Source organism: Ailuropoda melanoleuca, chromosome 13 (genome assembly GCF_002007445.2).
Source record: "Ailuropoda melanoleuca isolate Jingjing chromosome 13, ASM200744v2, whole genome shotgun sequence".
NCBI classification, from domain to species: domain Eukaryota; kingdom Metazoa; phylum Chordata; class Mammalia; order Carnivora; family Ursidae; genus Ailuropoda; species Ailuropoda melanoleuca.
In genome coordinates this window covers 20089907-20111895 of record NC_048230.1, presented here as the reverse complement: position 1 = coordinate 20111895, position 21989 = coordinate 20089907, and the positions used below count along the sequence as shown (strand labels likewise).

Below are 21989 nucleotides of genomic sequence, written 5' to 3'. Positions count from 1 at the left end.
CCCCCCCCCGGTTTAGGGCAGGGCCCGGCATTTACACACTTTACATCTGGGGTCCAGATCTGGACTTTCAGGGAGAAGTAAGTCTTGATATCTTAACCAAGCCCATCTGGGAAGAGAAGAACGTTTTCAGTTAACATGTGAAATGTCCGAAAGGGCACTGGAAATGGGCCAGAAGAGTTGACATGACCTCTCTCCGACGTATTTCCTTCAAAGGCAGACAACGCTTAACCCTCCACATCTAGATTCTCGGCCACCTACTTCTTAGGATGATAACCCCACTAATACCACTGACATTTTGAGGGTGTCTTCATGATCCAAACAGTCTTTCTGCTAAAAGAGTACCTGTGGCAGGGTTTGGGTAGGATTTCTATATGCGCCTTATGAATGTGGGCTAACATGTTGCAGGACTTGGAGAACCCGCCTTGGGAATGGGGGGTTCTGAGGATGGGACAGAGCCATTTTTCAGCCCTTCGGGTGTACATCCTAACTGCGACCTTCTGTTTCGTGCCAGGCCTCCGAGGAGCTCCTCAAGCAGCACTACATTGACCTGAAGGACCGTCCCTTCTTCCCGGGGCTCGTGAAGTACATGAACTCCGGGCCGGTTGTGGCCATGGCAAGTGCTTGTGGGGGCCGGGAGTGGGGGGCCGGGAATAAGGGCTGGTGCAGAACCCAGCTTGCTCAATGCCAGCAGCGTGTCCTCTGTTTAGACATCTTCCCGGCCACTCCAGATTCCTTGTTTGACAAATGGAGCCTGCTGGAGTTACTTAGTGAACAGAGCAACTAGGAGCTTGGGAGGAAAAAGCATGGGGAACCAGACCTTAGAAAAAGTTCTGTATGACTCACTGCTAGAAATGCAGCAGTCTCTTTCCTCCTCTGGCATCAATGTCCAGCTGGGAATGAAGAGGAATAGAAGGTTCAGGAGGGAGGCACTGAAATTGGTCCCGATTCTCGGAGGACAGCTCTTTGTTCGTGTTTTTCCCCGGACTGCACTTTCTGCTTTCATAGGAATCTTCACTGTATCCTGCACTCCTGTTCTTCCCCTGATCCGTTCCAGCACGATCACTTTCCCGTCCCACTTCATCACTTTCTCCTTGTGCTGTGGCTGCCTGAGGTTCTTTGTCCTGTTCATCCTCTTCTCAGTTAGGCGGGAAGTCCCCAGGTTGGGTGGATGGTTTCTCTGTATCCGAGCTGTCTGCTCGGGATGGAGCACAGAGCTGCTCCTACAGGCCGCTGCTGTCTCGTATTGGGGTGAGCTGCTTAACCGTGTCACCGATGGGCCTGACGGAAGCATGCCGTGAGGCAGGGACGAAGGTTTGTCCGGAGTGGTCCCAGCTGACAGATCTGATGGTAGTTCCTCTTCCTGACTGTTTCCAGGTCTGGGAGGGACTGAATGTGGTCAAGACGGGGAGAATGATGCTTGGGGAGACCAACCCAGCGGATTCGAAGCCAGGCACCATTCGTGGGGACTTCTGCATTCAAGTTGGCAGGTAAGTCCTGAGGGGGGCTGACGACTTTTTCTCAAAAGGCACTTCAGTGGGGGTATGAAACATTTTAGGTGTATCCCAATTTCAGGAAAATCTGAACTTTTAAAGTTAGGTGGTAATGATCACTGGATGAAGGTTTTCTTCAGTAGTTATTTCCCTAGGCTACTTAAAATTTTACCTAAGGCCTTGCACCAGGGAGCTGTGTGTGGTAGGTCCCGTGGGACAGGGCAGAAAACGAGGAGTGTGGGGAACGCCTCGGCTATGCTCCTTGTGGTGCCCTGGCTGTGGGTGTGCCACTTAACCTTTTGGTTCCCTCACTGTATAAAATCTGTACAAACACTTTGTACAGAGTTTTAAGATCCAGATGGAATAAAGGGATTTCAGCGTGAGTGTTTCAGTTGGGCTTTGCAAGTGAATGTTTATGAAAACGCAGCAGAAAGGGCCGTTGACCCCACCTAGTTTGGTTATTGGTCCGTTATCCCTGTGTTTCAAAATTCAAGAAGTAATGTTTTGTGGCACAGCAGTCTTGGGGTACAGGCCCTGTTTTGGAAACTGGGGAGTATGTATAATAAAGTTGAGCCTGGGGATACTTTTGATCAAATACATTTATAATTTTATAGTTTTTCTTTTTTAAGAGAGAGAGAGGGGGTTTGGGGTTGGGTGGGGGAGGGGAAGAGGGAGAGAGAATCCCAAGCTGACTTTGCGCTGAGTGCAGAGCCCCACATGGGCCTCGATCTCGCAACCCTGAGATCACGACCCAAGCCGAAATCAAGAGTCAGATGCTCAACTGACTGAGCCACCCAGGCGCCCCTAATTTTATAGTTGCTTTTAAGAGGAAATACTTTGGGGGAAGATCAAGTGGCACTTTGGCTGAAAAGGTCTGCAGTGACTATCCTTTGCCTTAGCCATAAACAGACTTTGGCACTTTAAAATGTGGTAAGTTGGGGCGCCTGGGTGGCTCAGTCAGTGAAGTGTCTGACTCTTGCTCTCAGCTCAGGTCTTGATCTCCAGCCCCACGTTGGGCTCCATACTGGGTGTGGAGGCTACTTAAAAAATAAATAAATAAATAAATAAAATGTGGTAACTAGTAATTGTTCTCTTTCTTAGGAACATCATTCATGGCAGTGATTCAGTAAAAAGTGCAGAGAAAGAAATCAGCCTATGGTTTAAGCCTGAAGAGCTGGTCCACTACAAGTCTTGTGCTTTTGACTGGATCTATGAATAAAGGGGGACAAAGCATCCATCCCCTTTGGCATCACTTGACGTGTCCCTGGACACAGCTGTTCATTCCGGTGACTTGGAAGTAATAGAATCAATTTTTTCTAAAACGTACTTACCAATAAAGCCTTTGGAAACTGGTGCGGCCTCGTGTGCTTACTTGATACTGCACTGGAAGAAGGGATTTGGTTCCTTGGCTTTCGTAGCATTATCCGGAACTCAGTGATCCTGCTTGCTGCGGAAGAACGATCTGACCCCTTCTCAGCACTGGGATGTACTGCTAGACTCTAGGAGGTAAAGTAGAGAGGCTGAAGAGGACAAGTGTGGCATTGGCTGTGTGTCTAAAGGAAATAATGAAAAGAAATATCCCAGCCACCTTAGAGGATGTAGAAATGTGTATTTCTGTACAGTGAATTTGTTGAAAGTTGAGTGAAACACAAGAGTAGTCAAGTTGTCCACTGGTAACCGGGCAAGTTAGGAGGAAATGGAAGTATAACGACATGGGTAAAATGAGGGTAATACCACCGCATTGCAGTTTTAAAAGAAAGAATGTATCTAGTGGCTGGTCCCTGGTAAAGTAATCCCTGCAGCCCTACCCCACTTTTTACTCTTCCCTGGGGTGAGATACGTTATCATGCCTGTTTTCTGGGTTAGAAGCAGTGACTGGTTACAAAATTCTTACTGCCTGCATTTAAGGTTAATTTTGCTAGAATGGCGCAGTTGTAAGACAATACCAAATAGCACCCATTAATATAAATGATCACTATCACCTGGAGTCTGGTTTATAGGCCGCCTCCGTGGCTCAGTTGGTTTAAGTGTCTCTTGATTTCAGCTCAGGTCATGGTCTCAGGGTTGTGAGATCAAGGCCTGTGTTGGGCTCTGGGCTGGGCATGGAGCCTGCTTGAGATTCTCCCTCTGCCTCTGCCCTCTCTTAAAAAAAAAAAAGAAAGAAAAAAGGAAAAAAAAGGAGATAACAGAAATAATATGGGTTTATGAATAGCTATTTTCTGCTAGGCAACTGGCGAAAGCTTTATATGCTAGTTGCGTATAAAAGACTCGAAAGAATATTACTTTTTTAATGCATATGGCTAGACTACAAGACAATGACAAAAATACATTGACAGTTTGGTGCAAAAAATGTCAATTTAGTTTGAAGTCAACAAGTTTAACATTTTCTAAATTATTTTTCAAGTTATTATGTTCATATACGCTACATGCTCTCACCACACTAAGTTAGTTTGACTATTACAATTACAGAGGGGGCAGGCCCGCAGATACACATTTTAAAAATTATTTTAGAGACAACACGTGTGGGGGAGGAAGGGTGGAGGGAGAGGGAGAGAGAATCTCAAGCAGACTCCATGCTGAGCATGGAGCTGGTCGTGGGGCTTGATCCCAAGACCCCCAAGATCACAACCTGAGACGAAACCAAGAATCCGACACTCAACCGACTGAGCCACCCAAGTGCCCCATCTGCATTTTTTTTTTAAAGACTTTATTCGTCAGAGCTAGAGAGCAGGGAGCCGCAGGCAGAGAAGCAGGCTCCCTGCTGAGCAAGGAGCCTGATGTGGAACTCGGTCTGAGATCATGACTTAAGCTGAAGGCAGCCACTCAACCTACTGAGCCACCCAGGTGTCCCTGCATTTTTTTTTTAAAGATTTTGAGAGAGAGAGAGAGAGAGAGGGAGAACGAGCAGGGAGGAGAAGGGCAGAGGGAAAGAGAGAGAAGCAGACTCCCCGCTAAGCAGGGAGTCTGATGCGGGGCCTGATCCCAGGAGTGGGAGATCATGACCCGAGCTGGAGGCAGCTGTTGAACTGAGCCACCCAGGTGCCCTGGGTCTGCATTTATTGTCTCACAGGGACACACAGGGCTTAAATTCTGTGTCAAGGCTTTTCTAACAAGTGTACATACATGAATTTATTTATAATCTTTACAACTCTTACGAGACTGGTACTCGTATCCCCATTTTACAGCCGAGAAAACGGAGTGACAGAATTAACAAAGACTGTCAGTGGAAGCGGCTGGCTTCCGACCCCACGCTCTTGGTCACTCTGCTTTACTACCTTACCTAGTTTTCCTTCCAAGTGATCTCTGAAAATTATGAGTTTGGAGGGTAACTGAAATCAGATTTGGAGTGGGGAAAGCTGAGAGGAAGGGTGTGAACTTTGGGACTTCATTCTGTAGAACTGAACAAGAAAGGGTTGACTCTGGTGAGATTAAAGTGACTGCCCTCTGGAGTAAGTTTGGGTTTTGGACCTCATCTTATCTTCCAGCTAGGTGTGTGAAAGCAGACAACTCCTTCAGAACCTTGTATGTTTTCCATAAAACTGTTTTGGAAACACATATTAAGTGCATTATTTAAATGCCCTAGCCTCAGTAACAGTCTGCAAGAGGAAATCCTTCACTGTTGTCCCCTGATCTCACAAGGCTGGATGAACACCGCAGGGGTAAAGAGTTATTTTTTTCGGGGAAACACTTGGTACTCTTAAAGCGTATGTTGGGCATAAAGCACACCAGGAAACCAGCTTTCCCAGCGGGCATGTAATGGTTTCAAGAATAGTATGTGTATCTCAAAGCTCATGGGACTGTAAATGAGAGCCAGGCTGGGAATTCCAATGTACTAGGCAACCGTTCAAGCCGTTTAGGGTAGAAAGCAGGGCAGAAATTAGGTTCTACTTTTTTCTTCCAGTGTGTTAGATTTTTCTAAAGTGTGATGATGAAATTAACCCCCGAAGACCCAATCCGTTATCTTACATCCATAAAATTCTCTACAAACTGCATTTTTTAGTAGAAATAGAATAATGTACTAACGACTTAGTTGCTGGTAAAGGAGGGTGTCGTGCATTTCCTCTTTGCTGAAACAGCAAGAGCCAGCTGGGATCATTTATTTACATCCTATGAATTTTGTCTGCTTAAAAAAAATAAAGTCTCCCAGCAAGCACACCAACCCTGAAACCCATGTTCTAGCCACGGGGATGGACTCTCCCCTCCAGGGCTCCGCACTCCCCTATGCCCGTGCTGTGGTTTGGCCGTTTACCTTCGTCTGTGAAATCCTGGCTCGAAAGCAGCCGCGTCCACACAGCCACCCGCATACTGTCCTCCCTTGTCAGCCCGGAGTAAACTGCTCACTCAACGTGCCCGTGCCTGCTTTCCCCTTGTCTGGTCACAGGTTCTGTGAGGAAGGAACCCACCTGGCTCTCTTGGGGGCTTGTGGTTGCTCATAGAAGGGACTCAGTATCTTGAATAAAAAAGGAAACCCCTCAAAGACCAAAGTGTATTAAAGAATTGCTCCGATACAACTTAACTTTAACGTTTTTATTTTGTGTAAAAAAGGGCAAATTTAGTGAATTATTTCCATCTTGTACACAAAGTTATAATTTTAATGCTTTTCACATCCATGCTGAAAATTTGCAGTTTGGTAAAAATGAAAGGAACATAAGTTTCTCTGAAGGAATTTTTCACGCCATTATATACACTTCATGAGAAAGTCTCAAATACTTTCTCAGTGATCACAAGTTACCAAGAAAATAAAAGATTAAATTTGTACAGATATTGATCTATATATCAAATACATACAGAAATGATGTAAAAACCTTATGCAGTTTACTTTGACCTCTGTCCTCAAAAGATTTGCCCAGGGACAGATACTTTTCTTTTGTATAAATGACTGTGGCTTTATTTAAAATATGAAAATCAAAGGAAGCAACCCAGTTTCATCACAGTATTTTTAAAATCCCTTCCCAATAGTAAAGGATCATTACCAAATATATAGCACCATAATACAAGTATTGATGGGAGAGGGTATTCACATCACACAAAATTAATATAATAAAAACAAACAAACACTGAAAACCCGTGTTAGTATCCGTAGAATAAGAAGTTGATAACAGCTTTAGCTTTCCTCATACACAGCAAGGAAAAGGTTAAAGAGTTTAAACTACCAAAAATCCCCAAATAATCCTAACAGGAAAAAAAAATGGTAACAAACCCAAGGTCAGCAGTACATTTTGAACCGTAAAAGAGAAGGGGGCTATCGGCTTGTACAACTGGAGTTATGGCTAAGACATCTATCTCCTCTGCACCAGCTTGTTTCTGTTCGGAAGCAGCAGGAGTTAGAGCCTGAACAATGAGGAGGGCTTCAGACTGTGTTTAGACCGTAGGAAGTCCTCGCCAACGTTTAACTGTTGGTCATGGGATCAAGACGAGAAACACTTCACTAACAGGTGGGACATTCGAAAGCACTCAGAGCCTGGTTTTGCCGTATGACTGGAAGCTTCTAAGATCTGGCTACAAATGAGCACTGTGCACAGAACCAATTACCAGGCTCCAAATCAGATCCCTCCTGGTTTACTCAGTTCCCCAGAGCCCCTAAGCCCAAGGTACGGCCGAGTACGCCCTGCGGCTGGCTCCCTGGGCTCCTGTCACGGAACCGGAGCCTGACAACGAAGACTGTGGTAAGCCCTGCTCTGGAAGTCTTCTAGGCTTTACGTTTAAGGGAAGATTCTTAAAAGCTGGAGATTTGGGAAGTGTGAGGATGTCACATTTACAGTAGGTCCCTCTCAGTAAGGTTGTTTAAGATAAATATCCAGTAATTTAACAGCTGAATTCACACGTATTTGACACGAGAATCAACTTGGCATTGATATGATCTGCATTTATGCCCCTAAAGAGTCAGTATTAAGAAATGTTGACATGCGATTCCATACATTCTTACACTATAAAGTAACAAATTTTACTTCCAGTAGCAACTACAAAACCTTATGTTATTAACCCCTCTTGCATAGAATGAGGTAAACCTGTGCGTATTACCAATGCTATTATTCCCAAAAGTAGAGCAATATTTTAGAAAATAAATTGCTGGTTTTTAATGTTCTATGCATTTTAAAATTCAAACAAAAATCTTACCTAAAATGGTCTCCTGGGGCTTTCCATTACCATTTTTTTTTTTAAAGCATTCCATAGGCTGAAGGACTTTAGAGGTTAATCATTTTGATTAATTTCTAATTAGCCCTACCTATATTCCAGAGGAGATGGCCAATGTTACCACTCTGAAGAGGCCAGGCTAAGACCCAGAAGCACTTCTAGAACAGATGCAATTAATTCCTGAGAGTTTAGTTTATGAACCTCACTGGTAAACGCTAGAGCTCTCTCATTCAGTCACAACTCAGAAAGTTAGAAAAATGCAGAGAGCAAACCTTTCACCAATTTACCCTTGTATCCTTTTTTTTTTTTTTTTAAAAGGAAGCCATGTGAATTTTAAAGTAGGGAATGTTTGAAATGGTCCAAATCAGTTATTACTGTTAAAATTAATTTTGAATACAATTAAAAGACAATTCATACTATATATATATATATATATACTTATATATACGGAATTTTAAGAAAATTAAATTCTCTTTCAAATTAGTTTTTTTTTTTTTTTTTAAAACAAATCCAGGATAGTTAAAAGCAGAGCTGGAATGATTTTGAATTCTAAACTGATTTTTGGCTTTAAACAACTTTTGATTTGATTCTACTGGTAATACAGAAGAACATCTGTTTTGGGGTGTGGTTATACTAAGTATTATCTAACAGATGGAGGGAAATGGCAGAAAACTGATCAGAATCCCTCTTGTGGGATAACTTTTAGTAAGGAAAAGAAAATGAACGAAGGACAATATTGCATTTTCCCCAACCCCTCAATGCGTAGACTGAGATCCTGTTTATCTTTGTCAACCATTCCAGTTTAACACTTTAGTGTTAGGATAATTTTAATCATTTTTTAATTAAAAGAGAACATATAAAAGTATCCAGAGTTCTTCCAGTTTCATATAGAACTCCAAATAAATCTTCACAGAATGAAAAACATTTCTGTACAAACATTTAAAATGGGCTGCAATAAAATGCCAACGAGCAGAATTAATTACCCCTTCCATGATCTATGTGGTGACGAACCCTCCATGAGAGGGGGGTTCAGTTGCATATTTCTGCAGCAAAAGAAGCTGGAGATGTGACTGGCCTAACTTCTAAAATCCCAAAATCTCCCAACAGGTACCAAAAAGGTTCATTTGTAATGACAGTTCATTTGCATTTACAACTATATCCTTCTTAAATCATTTCCTTCAATCCTGCTACCTAAACTTTAATCTTACCAAAAAGTTAGAATTTCAGTTGTTAACAATGCACATAAATCCAAACTTGGAAAATATTACAAAATTCTTTCAAAAGCTTCAAATACAACACAAAAATTGTCCATCTTTATAAATTGAAAAATTTCCCCCCACGACTAAAATAGTTTCCCTACCCACCTGAAAAATCTGGAACTGAAATTTTCTATGTTTAGCAAAATGTCCCAGTAGAATCGCCCCGCTGTACAGCTCGAGTGATTAGAAATCAGTCCGGTGTAAAATTCTTCCCCGGCCGCCCTCAGTTCTGGAGCCCTCTCAGGGCTCCTGTTTGATGTAGAAGTTGGCAGAGCCGTTGCTTTCCTGATCCGATGCTCCGTGGAGGAAGTTATAATCCTCTCCGTCTATCAACTCCTCCTTCAGCTGCAATGTAGTCACTGCATGAAAGACAGAAACGCATGGGATGTTATTAAGTGTTTCTGGAATATTCAGATTACTTTCCATCTTGAGACTCCACCAACTTTACAGTTAGTAAGGCTTCTTCATGTCTTCAACAACTCTTTGAAATTCACCCCCTGAAGTACAAACATTTAATTCATTTTAATTTTCAAAGTATATCAGCAGTCAAGGACAAGTTCCGTAAAGGAATAGTGAGCTACTGCAAGCTGGACCCTGCACGATGGACATTTTCAATGAAATGGTCAAGGAAATAGTGAGCACTAATTTGGCAAGAATAATTAGAATTTTTCTTATAGTGAAGTATTCACTTTTATGTCAAGGTCTATACAACAATGACCTATTTCTCACATGATTCCGAACTATAATATTTAAAATAAGTTACAACACAATAAATAGGACTTCAATGTAATCTCATTATTTCCAAGGAGCACCTTTATTAAAAAGACTCCCTGTAGAAAAATGATATAAATCTGATATTAAAATAGTACTATAAATAATACAAAGTATTCTATCATCAAGATGGATACTATGTGTATACAGAATTTACATATTTATAAAAATAAACAATAAATCTGACATTAGATAAACATCTATGTTAAAACTAAAATCATGGAAAATTCGAGTAATCATTTTAGGTAAAATAACACTACTGACATTGGCAATGTGAAAATCACTGGTGCAGAACAGCGAACATTGCCAATGGCATCACCTAACGGCAGTCCTGCCGGAGTTCTTATCTGAGGACTTCCTTTTTCCCCTTTCCTTTTTTAAAAAAAATTTTAAGTAGGCTCCATGCCCCACAAGGGGCTTGAACTCACGACCTTGAGATTAAGAATCGCATGCTCTACCAACTGAGTCAGCCAGGCACCCCGATGACTTCCTTTTTAATGGAAACAAACCAACAGTATAGGCAGCCCTCAATTTATAAATAGGTCCAGTAGGTCTTATTTCTGTGGACAATTGTTTTTCAGTTTCTAATATTTTCAGTGGGGTTTAGATTTCTTGACAGGCACTGAAGTCATGCTACTCAGAATCCTTAGGGACAGGTGGGAGGGCTCTTTCTAATGCACTGGCAAAGATGAAGAGAAAGAGAAATTTTTTCTTTGCTGGGCCCAGGAGTGGTGTTGGGCAAAAACATTAGGCTGTTTAATTCTGAGATTCTATCTTTTTACTCCCCTATTTTTTAAATAAAAATTATCTCAGCTAGGTGCTAAAAACTAGTCTTAGTAACTACCAACCTCTCAGAGATGTGTCCAGGTTTCTTAAAAATGTTACTGTTTAACCGAAATTGAGCTGGTCAAATTCCAAATAACTGAAAGGATGGGTGATCTTGTATGCCAACAGTAATACAGACTGGAATCTAATCCCACGGTGAGCAGTGCTAGTTTTCTTCTCTGATTTCTTCAGCACACTGATGGACTACATCAGAAGTCACAAACTGTCCTTCCCACTCCCTCGCCTGTGTCCCATGGTTCTTTTGAATGTGACTGAATAATCTGAAACAAGAGATTTCACCTACGACCTGGGAAAGCAGGGAGACTCGGCAACAGGAGGCCAGCCCTCTCCAGGGGCTGTGCTCAGTGGGAACTCGCTGGCTGCTGTGCTCGGTGGCTGGGCAGCCTGAGCTCCCTCTGCCACGGTGCCTGCTCCGAGTGTGTACGTGCAGCACGCGACTCACACTCATGCTGGCGTGCTGCTACTCCCTGAGGGAACCTGTCTGCTTCCGGTAGGCACTGGCTCCAAACAGAAAGTGCAAACTTTTTGTTTCTTCCATTATGGATCTTTTCATTACAACTGGAAAGAGAGGATGCGTACATATATGGAACGTAAATTGGGAACTGCTTATACAGAAAAAAAAGGTCAATTTATGAGAAGAATTAGGACTCAGAGTATTCAGATGAATAGTAAGCCAAATAAGTTTTCATGAAGCACTAACTAGACAGTGTCACCATGTGGAACGATATTAAAATGGTTACACTTTTTTTTATTTTTAAAAATTTTATTTATTTATTTTTGTGGGGGGGGAGGGAGAGAACTTGCACAAGCAGGGGGAAGGGGCAGAGGGAGAGGCAGACTCCCTGCTGAGCAGGGAGCCTGGGGAGCCCAATGTGGGACTCGATCCCAGGACCCTGGCATCATGACCTGACCCCAAGGCAGATGCTTAACCGACTGAGCCACCCAGGTACCCTAAAATGGTTACACTTTTAAAGTCAAATAGTACAGTCACAGAAAAATATTTTCTGTCCTGATCTTATTTACAAAAGATTTGTTCCAAAAATAGTGGTCTTTGGGGCGCCTGGCTGGTTCAGTCTGCAGAACATGAGACTCTTGATCTTGGTGTTTTGAGTTCAAGCCTCATGCTGGGTGTAGAGGTTACTCAAAAACAAAACAAAACAAAACACAAAAAAACCCCAAACCTTAAAAAAATAGCGGTCTTTGACATCTTATTTAATAATTTAAAGAATAATCTTTTGAGAGATGTCAGTTCATTTCATTTTACTTTGGTACTTGTTTTGGTAATGGTGTTAAAAAATTTCATAGCCCAAAGACAGAAAAGTGAATACGCTATGCCTATAATAATAGCAAAACAAACACGAATCAGACTGTTGAAAGTCAAAGCAAACAAGACTGTGCAGTTATTGTCTTTATAAAAAAGTACTTGATATAATTAAAAACGCTTTTATGGAGAGTATCAAGTATATAACAGTTATCCTTCAAATCTAACCAACACACATTAATTGTTAAGGACATTTGAACAATACCATGAAAATAAACACATGGCAACCCCCCCCCCCAAGTTTCATTAAAGGTGCAGTACCCACGATAAAAGGTTAGTTGAAAGAGTATCTTGCTATAGGATGGTCAGATGGCTATATGAATGAGAAAAGAACTCCTGTGCTTCAAGACCAGACATGTTCCATTCAAACCAATGTTGTTCTGCTTTGTTTTTTGAAATTAATAAAGGTAAGTTGAGATTCTAAACAGTTCTGAAACTATTTGCATTTACTACTAACAACAAATTTCTGGATTATGCTTCTATGCATGTTAAAATATGAAAACAATGTGCTTAAAAAAAAGTAACTCAAGATAAAGGTGAAACGTTCACTCAGATGTGGAATGCTTCCATGCAAAGTTTCACTGTTTTCATGGAACCTAAAATAAAGCCTGTCTGGTATCTTCACGCTAATCATTTCTCTTTTCCAGGTCTTATTCTCAATGAATGATGGATGAAATAAAAAAGACCCTGTGGCCGAATGTCAACTTCTATGCAAGTGCATTTTCTGAGCTCCGTTTTTAAAAATAAGTCACTTTGTGGACTCTAATCACTAACATTTCAGGAGATAAACTAATGGAAATCATGTTTTCCTAGCTGGGGAAATCCATAAATAATAAATTCCCAGTGGCTAATCAAACTGCAGCTTTCAGTTGGTTAGGACAGGAATGCAGTCCCCATATGGCTTCAGCAGAGTAAGATCACACCACGTCCCATGAGATGGGCCCCTGGATGAGAACTACAGACAGTGGTGGAAGAAGGGCATCATGTAAGAGGCCCCCTGGTTTCCGTCCCATGCGTCTACTCTGAGTTCTTGGGTTTTGCCAATCCTAGAAGTTTTATTTTACATGAATCAGTAATCTCTAACCAAACACGACACACGCCTTCTAAATTAGCCCAATGCTTAAAGAAAACACCTAAAATCCAATAAAAATTCAAACATATTCAGAGCTCACAATGTCTATAGTTAATGACTTAGGTTAAAGAAGACTATGTCATAAATAACAAGTACAAAAACAAAGTCAGAGACACAAACAAGAAAAGAAATTGAAATGTTCTTAAGACTTTGAACGTTTTTCCACTAAGGAGCATATAAACTTACACTTGTAGTCCTAACCTATTTTTTATACAAAAAAGGCATAGTAATTTCCTCTAGATACAAGGATATCAGAGTGATTGTCAGAAAGGCAGACTAGGGAGGATGAATATAACCTAATACACCGGTGGGAAGGCAAATGCTAAAAAGAACACATCTTAGAAGGCAATAAACAAACAAAAACACACAACCACAAAAAAAAAGCCAAAAAACCCCCGCAAAAACCAAGACCCCAAAAAACTTCAGGTAAAAAGGCATTATCAAACAGAGGAAGAAAAAGAAAACAGAGCTAGGTATTAAGTCCCATCAGGGTTTTCAACACACAAGAGGCACTCTGAAGACTACTGATTAAATAAAACCACCGAGTTTAAAAGCAACAGCTTGGATACGGCAGAACATATGCCAAGGCCTGTACGACTCTGGCCGTGAAGCTGTCTCTCTGTACTCATGTCTGAAGTTCATCACATGCAAGTAAAGCCTTTCTGATACTCTATGACAATACGTTTGCTCTTAGCAATTACGAAGGGCAAAACCTTTTGCAGTTTTCCTTACAATCTACTAGCTTGGCCAAACCAATTAAATTTAAATTAAATGTCACTTACTGAATCAGTGTAAATATAGAAACATGAAGTTATGGGAATGAATTTTACTCACATTCAACACCCAAACTGTACAAGTATTTATCTCCAAGTTCATGTCATTCAACTACAATGGTGGTCACACTGTCACCACCAGAACCCAAATTCCATAGGAATGCAAAACACATCCTTCCTAGTGAGTGAGAGACGAAAAGCTTCATCTTTGGGTCTGATTAATCAGGCTGATCCCTAATGGTGTATTTCTCCCCCAGGTCACACCACATGGAATTCTGTGATGGAAAATGTTCAACTATTTTAATGCAACCACGGAACAGTACAAGCTGTCTCACAATTCAATCAACTGAAATGATGAGCTTTACCCTAAATTTGAGGCTCAGAAGTGGTTTAAAAGAAAATAAAAATCCCTCCCTGATGATTCAACTTAGTGAAGTGACTACCAAGGACTAGTGAAGATGAAGTTTTTAGTTGAAAGAAAAGAAAAATTTAATGAGTCAGCATCTGTCATGCCAGACCATGCTTTGTCTCCCACCGCCCGACCCAGACCTTCACCCCTGCAGTACCTGCAGTGCTGAGGTGACTATTACCTGTTTTGAGGCTGGGACTGAACTCTCGGCTAGTGCTGGGAGGTGGGAAGGCCTCCGGGGCTGTCTGTGCTGGAAGGGTTCGATATGGAGGAGGAGTCAACTCTTCGTCACCAGAGAAGCTCCTCCGCACCCCACCTGTCATGGGCAGGCTCGACAAACTGACAGGCTTCTTCCCAACTGGCATCTTCCTCTCTAAATATCAAGTCAAACTAAAGTAAGCTTTTACTTACATGCGTGGTAAGAAAAGTGCATTATAACTAGGAAAGACTGTGTTGCATAGGATACTCTGCAAAGAGAACCAACTATGCAAGGTCTGTATTTCTGAAAACAAGGAGTGTCAGTGTGTGTACGTGTGGCGGTGTATGTTCGGGATGAATGATGGGGGAGATTATTTCTGGTCTCTGAGAGTCTGGTAATCCTGGTTCCTGAATCTTAATTTAAAATACAACAAAGCAGGGCACGTGGCTGGTCCAGTCAGTGGAGCACACGACTCTTGATCTCGGGGTTGTGAGATCGAGCCCCACACGGGGTGTACAGACTACTTAAAAATAAAATTAAAAATAAAAATAAAATTTTAAAAAAATGAAAGAAAATACAACAAAGCAAAACGAACTACCCAGAACATTTAGTGTGGAGAACAGCTGGCTAACTTCCTTCAAGAAAATTTTAGCTTGAGGGGGTGTGAAAATCTAATGGAAGAGAGAAAAGGTTTTAAAACCCTCCCTGGAGGGTAGCATTTCACTGCCCACGTAAGGCCAAATGTTGGCTTTTGGGGAGAATCAAAGAGCTGAATAAATGTATTATCTGGGTGGAAGGATTTTACTGATATGAAATGTGCTCCCCTACCTTTCGCTTTACAATCCAGTCTTTTAGAAAACACTTACAATTCTTACTCTGAAAAGCATTTCTACAATTTATAGCTTGTTGCCTCCAAGTACTTAAGCAATCTAATTTCTTTTGAAACACCTTTCGGTTATAGTTTTCATAAGCAAACACAGGCCTTCAAAGACTTATACGATGCTTTCACCAGCATAAAAAGTACTCTAAACTTTGCAAATACTGAACCAGCATATTGCATTAGTCAGGTTGAAAGCTGAAGGATACTTACATATCTCTGGGACTCTAAATTATATCTCATTTCTTCCAGAGTATACAAATGACCAAGGCAAGAGCAATCAGAAATTATGCTTCACGAAATCAGGACTAAAAGATAAATCTAAGTCAGACAGTATTCCTATGTAAATGTAAAATGGTCTGGAGACTAAGCGAGTAGCGAGTACACATTCAACTATCAAAGGCCAAACCCAAATCACGTGCAGCAAATCATTTAGACTTTTCCTAATGCACGACACACTCAGAGGTAAAAATCCAAGGAGGATTCCAACTCTCCACTACTTATCACAGCCCCTGAAGATGGTTCAGAAATTAGTGTGCTGGGTTTCCTGCTCTAGAGTTATTACACCTGGAAAAAAATAAGGCTTTTCAGATGGGCTAGAGCACATGCATACAACTATCTGTGTGATCCTCTTGGCAGAACATTATCATTATTCAAAAGCACTCGTTAATTGTTATCCCTTTATAGCATCAACACAGATCACTGCAAAACAAGCTAGAACAATGAAGCCGACCAACTATTTCTGTTAAAAAAACAAAACACAAAACCACCAAACAAAAGACAACACTACCAAAGAACACACCAATGGATGATTTTGGGTACAAAAAGACCAAAGAGCTAGAAGATGAAACCACAGAGCCAGAATATAATAATCTCCAAGCAAACTTAAAAACAAAAGAGCTCGTGGCTGATCTGCTAAAGACAGTGTACGCAATGGATACATTAGGGTTATGGACCCCAAATTCTTTATTTGGGCAAGTCAAGTTTTGCAGGAAATGTCTAATGAACTATTTGGTGAGCAATACAAAAACAATGAAAGGAAAAGAGAGTCACAGTGAAGACTGCTGCTTCTTCATTACATGGCATTACAATTCCTTATCCTCAATTCCAAAATTCACAGTTTTCCTGTAAAACCTTGGCAACAAAACTGGACCTCACTTGGTGATACTATTTATAATCTTTATTTGGCCCATTTAATGTAAACATTTACATATATTTTGATTCAGAAAATGTGCCAGAGTCTGCAAGGGTTGTTACATAATATATGTATACACACTATATTTCTTTTCTAAAATCTGAAAAATTCTGAATTCCAAAACACATCTGGTCCCAAGGGTTTCTAATAAGGGACTGTGGGCTCATAATCCTTTTCCTTCCTATGTCCAACGGACAGTTTAAGGGCATGAGATGATGCCATAATATTAAGAGCTATTGCAATGTTACAGTTAAAGAACATGGTATATATTTACAGCCAAATTCATTTTCCCAGCTAATCCAGAAATGTGGTACTATTAAACATCACTAAAAACTGGCATATTGATATTATTACCTCATTAGTTTCATACTTCTTCCCATGTCCCTGGCCCATTAACTCAAAATCGTTAAACCCCTTAAGCTGGAAACAAACACACAAAAAGTCACACTGAGGGAGGCATGTGAACTGAGTACCCAATGCTCAGAAATTCTAAAAAATATGTCATGGAGTAATAAATGTTCTTAATTCAACACCCTGGAAAGAAAATTCTGAATCTCGGTCTTGTCCAATAGAAAGTGAAAAGCCAGGCTAAGGCAGCCTGTGCTATCCAACCTCCGAGAAAGCTCAGTGATCACACGGTCTATGGTTAGCCCCCTGACAAAGCCGCCACGTGAACTTTTCTTCCTCATTTCCAGACACAGGGGGATTGCTTTGCTCTGCCTGTCTGGAAATGTCCTCTGAAGTTCTTTCAGGTGAATATCAAACTAGCAAGCAGCTAGTGGGCAAAAGAACTGGATAAACCGGGAGGCCTACACCTCTGATATAAAAGAGAGGGTGAGAGAAAGGCCTAGAGGTTATCAGTGTTGAGGCTGACGTGGGTTTCATGCCGGGAGGACACGAGAGCACCACGGCAGTGGGTGGTAGAAGTTTTTAGTCCTCCGGTGGAAAAAAATCTATAGACAAATGACTGTAATCAGAAAGTAAGGGTATATTTGATTCTTCATGCTGCTTCAGTCTCTCGGTTGTTAATGAGACAGATTGACACTTACTTGAACATATGGCAAGTCAGCTGGAAAAATCTGTTTTAGTTTTAATCCTCAAATGTACTTTTTACTTTTAAAAGTATCTTTTTTATAAAAATAATCTTATCTCAGAATGAATATTCCACGACAAGTGTCGTGAAGAGAAAAACCTGTGGCTTCCCATGTGTGTGGGGGAAGACTTTAAGAGAATCAAATAGAGCTATCAATATATTCTATATTATTTTGGCTATTAATGCCAATAACCATTCACTGTAAGAAAAAAAATAATATAGAAAGCATATTTAGAAAAAAATTTTTAAGCCTGATTTTGTTAGCCATTAACTTGAATTTCTTATAAATCTCATTCTAGAGAGTTTTGTTTTATAAGGATGGGTTTCTTAGGCTCTAAGTCTGTTGTAAATATCAAGTACTTCTCTTTTTAAAGTTTTATAAAAAAGATTTAAAAAAAGAATTTTCAGTAGGTTTACATATTATCTCAAGAACTATTTGTACTCTATTTTTTACCATACATGTTTTAAAATATTACGGCGAACATTTTTCCTGTCCATTAAAATGTGTTTCTCATTACTGAAAAGGTTTGCCTTTTATGGCATACTGCACCTTTAAGCAAAATACAAAATGCACAGTCATCGGCTCTCACAAGGGGTACTAGCTTCTGTGCAAGAATGCTGTGACCCCGACTGGTTAACAACTTAGGAAATGTATATAAACACCATGTGGTGACCCACTTTTCTTATGTCCTTTGTATTGCTGGGACTTAGCCTTTTTCTTCTGTTTTGATGAACCTGACTGGCTTTCTCTTGACGCTGAAAAATAAAAGGGAAAATTGGTACCAGATAAGCATCGTGAGCACACAATTCTAGATGCAACTTAGATGAATTATCTTTACCAAGACCATTATGCTTATAAAAAGTACAGGATGCTTGGAAAATAAGGGTGCTTGTTCCTGTAAAACCCATGATACCAGACAGATTCCACTAGTCATTCAGTAAGCACTCATTATATATCAGTACATTTTAGCCTCTAATTTCAAACTCATTAGGACAAGTCTAGCTGCATTTGGAGGGTGCTCTTACTGCGGTGTTTCTGTCTAGAGTCAGTATGTAACTGACTACTGGGTTCACACTGCTGTGGCGCTCATGGTCTCAGTCTGTGATAGTGTTGTGGAGTCTTAAGATCTTACCTGGCAACCAATCAGACAAAGGTATATTCTTGTCCTGTGAGCTCACAAGATGACTTATGTGAAACAGTCCTCTGGAGAATTGCTGATTTTTACAAAAGGACACCTTTTCTGTATACCAACTTACACTGTGATGCCGGAGGCTGTAGCTGATATCCAGTTAACTGACACCACCCTACAGGATAGAGGTCAGGGGACTCACAGTCTACCCACTGATCATACTCTTCTTCCCATCCGTCAAAATGTATCCTCAAGAGACGGTGAATAATTCGAGTTACTGTGGCTACACATATTAACCGTGGCTCCATGAGATCTACTGCTTCTAATTTCATTCCTACACGAAATCCGTGATTTGGAACATCCTGACAGAGAGAAGCCAAACATTACCACTGGTAAAAAGAAGAAGGCATGAGTCCACTACCACCAAGAAAGGGGGGCGGGGGGGGGGCGGGGGGAAGAAGCAGTGCAACCAAATAACCTAATTTTAGATCAAAAAAAAAAATCACAAACAATTCTTTAATTATTAAAACATATGAAGGTGAAGAATTTAAGAACTAGTTAGGAAATGTATTCATTTCTATTTTACTCAGATTAAAAATGAAACAAAATTTGAAAACAAGCTTCATATCCTAGGCAAAGAAAATATACTGTTTTATCACTATATATTTGTTTGTTATTAATCTCCATTAAGAAATTCTAAAGCAAAGACATTTTGATCAACAATGATTTGCATTTGTAAGGCATCAAAAAAATTCCATGTAATTATTATGCCATTATTTAAATTTACCTTATTAAATAGTTTTACTGGTGCTGCAATGGAGCCAGTTTCCCTGAGGTAGTCAAACCATTTAAAAGGAAGTTTTGTGTAACCTGAAAAACACACCTGATTTAACCAGCAGTTCATTTAAAATTAGCAAAATATTAAAATATAGATAAAAAGTTAACTTAGTACACACTAAAGTCTCAGATTTTAGGTTATAAAATAAACTTTTAACTCTTGCTCTAATACTGTCAAATGCAATCATTCCTCCATGTTATAAGGATTTTCTTTCATTTCTAGACAGACACAGGTGCACCTGCTTACCTAATGCAAAAGTGTCTCTCTCCTGTCTACTACAAGAATTCCAGACTTTTGCTTTTAAAATCCTAGGCTTAGGACAGTCTAGCATTTAATACCTCACACTAATGTTTTTCTTTCTTTGCAAGAAAGAAAACTGGCTGGGCAAATACTAGTTTTACAGACCTCTGTTTTTAGTTTTCTCCTCTTCTTAAGAGAAAAACCCAAGGCTTTGATATTGAAATTAGGAAAGACACTGGTTAGGCCTTGAGAGCTATTTAAGGTTATGCCTTATTTATTTATTTTTTTAAAAGTCACATGACACTCCAAAGATGGAAACTTGCTCTCCCTCAAAGGCTTTAGCCTGTATCTATTTTTAACATAAGTTTATGTGTGCATACATCACCATCTCAACAGGGCTAAGAGAATACCAATTCATATTATAAAATGTACAAATACTCAGGAAAATTCTATACTAATGTAATTTATTAAAGCTAGCTAGAATACAGCGCTTTATATTTTTAGAGCACTCCACAGCTCTTGTATATATGTATGTTTATATACATGGACACACATATCATAGGTTCACACAGCAGAAAATCCAGGGCTGTGTTAAATGATGTAAGTAGACACCATGTAAAAAGAAGGCAAGGATGAAGACCCAAATACATATTAGGATGAAGTACCTCTAGGTGGAGTAAGTTCAATCATGTTAATTTCACAGAAACCAACAGGGAAAATAGAAGGGGAAGTTGCATGATAACAGAACCAGTCAGATCCATCTGCTGCTTCTGAGCCATCGATCCCAATCATCAGGAATCCATCAGCCAGCACCTTTTAAATTAAGAGAATTCCAAGTATGTGAAATTAGATACCACTATTATAAAAGCGATCCTTTAAAATAAGTGACATTCTAAAAGAAAGGAAAATCTATTACATAAAGGTCTCTTAAAGTGAAAAATGCTTCTTCACTGAATTACGTTAGTAACTGAAGTGATAATGAAAAACCTCCGAAGACTGCAGTGTGTACCAGAACAAAAGCAGGGTTACACAGAAGTGACTTCGGAGGTCTAGGACAAACAGTGCCTTTGCCAGTGGCTAAGGTGCTGGCTGCTGTGGCCCCATGAAACAAGGCTGAGTGCTCCTCTCCAATTTAACCGTCTTGTCTCGGCGAGGCTCGGAGTCTTATTCAGCGTAACTTTACTTCTTTCCTTCTGATATAGCACACAGAGGAGTTTTTCCAAACCTTTCCCAGCCTTGTCAAGTCTCCGCTCTACCTCTCTTATGCTACACACACCCATGCTACTGATAAGAGAAACTAAGGCCACCCTGTGCAAGGGTCCCCATATTCCTTTCTTTGCACCCCGACTGTTGTAAGATGTAGTACCCTACCCCCCAAGACAAACTTTTCCATCTTATCCTATTACCACTGGTACTTTGCTCCAAAAAACACTATTTCTTTCTTTTTTTTTTTAAGTTTTTTTTCTTTTTAAAGATTTTATTTATTTATTCGACAGAGATAGAGACAGCCAGCGAGAGAGGGAACACAAGCAGGGGGAGTGGGAGAGGAAGCAGCAGGCTCATAGCGGAAGAGCCTGATGTGGGGCTCGATCCCATAATGCCGGGATCACGCCCTGAGCCGAAGGCAGACACTTAACCGCTGTGCCACCCAGGCGCCCCAAAAAACACTATTTTTTTTTTTTTAAAGATTTTATTTATTTATTTGACAGAGAGAGAGAGAGCCGGCAAGAGAGGGAACACAAGCAGGGGGAGTGGGAGAGGAAGAAGCAGGCTCACAGCAGAGAAGCCTGATGTGGGGCTCGATCCCACAACGCTGGGATCACGCCCTGAGCCGAAGGCAGACGCTCAACCACTGTGCCACCCAGGCGCCCCCAAAAAACACTATTTCTTATACTCTAATGCCTCCCAATTTCCGTTACATTAAAAATATTTAAAAATACCTTTTTTTTTTTTTTTTGAAACAGTTTACGCTCACAGAAAAGGTACAAGAACAGTACAATGAACTCTGAGATACTTCACTTAGAGACCCACTGTCAGGTATATACTGTGAAGTCTTTGCAGTCTGATTTCTGTCCTGGTCCTACTAAAATGCTAAAATCACCAGTGGCTAAGTTTGTCAAATCCAGTGCCTTTTCCCCAACACGCACCCTCCTCAAACCTCAGCCACCTTGAAGTATCCCATACCTGCTGACTACTGTCAACTTTCTGAAACGTTTCCTCCCAGACTCTCATTACATTACAGTCCACTGAACTATCTCATCTCTCCTGTCTGGTGATGTTC

The 21989-nt window shown here is 40.6% G+C and overlaps 2 protein-coding genes across 9 annotated transcripts in view; one reads left to right on the top strand and one right to left on the bottom strand.

Moving 5' to 3' along the window:
* Positions 1–470: 470 nt before the first annotated feature.
* On the top strand, positions 471–2843 carry LOC100463597 (nucleoside diphosphate kinase B). The gene is made up of 3 exons (XM_034640580.1): positions 471–613; positions 1375–1487; positions 2592–2843. Exons 1-3 carry the CDS (start codon positions 587–589, stop codon positions 2707–2709), a joined length of 258 nt encoding a protein of 85 aa, XP_034496471.1. The 5' UTR covers positions 471–586; the 3' UTR covers positions 2710–2843.
* Positions 2844–6002: 3159 nt separating this feature from the next.
* MBTD1 (mbt domain containing 1) overlaps positions 6003–21989 on the bottom strand; it is a 67397-nt gene continuing 51410 nt past the window's right edge. For 7 of the 8 annotated variants that reach the window (XM_034641535.1, XM_034641536.1, XM_034641534.1 and 4 more), the window contains 5 exons: positions 20374–20521; positions 19418–19500; positions 18758–18992; positions 18179–18256; positions 6003–9243 (listed from right to left, as the gene is read on the bottom strand). In XM_034641535.1, the coding sequence (XP_034497426.1) occupies positions 9125–9243; positions 18179–18256; positions 18758–18992; positions 19418–19500; positions 20374–20521 (663 nt within the window). In that variant the 3' untranslated portion in view covers positions 6003–9124. Of the gene's footprint in view, positions 9244–18178; positions 18257–18633; positions 18993–19417; positions 19501–20373; positions 20522–21989 lie in introns of those variants that run through there. The other variant, XR_002144030.2, reaches the window with a different exon arrangement.

What these genes read in the sequence shown, in the direction of transcription:
- LOC100463597 (XM_034640580.1), top strand. Translation starts at nt 587, where the DNA reads ATGAACTCCGGGCCGGTTGTGGCCATG. An exon ending in CCGGGCCGGTTGTGGCCATG is followed by an intron (nt 614 to 1,374) that starts GCAAGTGCTTGT and finishes GACTGTTTCCAG; the next exon opens with GTCTGGGAGGGACTGAATGT. An exon ending in TTCTGCATTCAAGTTGGCAG is followed by an intron (nt 1,488 to 2,591) that starts GTAAGTCCTGAG and finishes TCTCTTTCTTAG; the next exon opens with GAACATCATTCATGGCAGTG.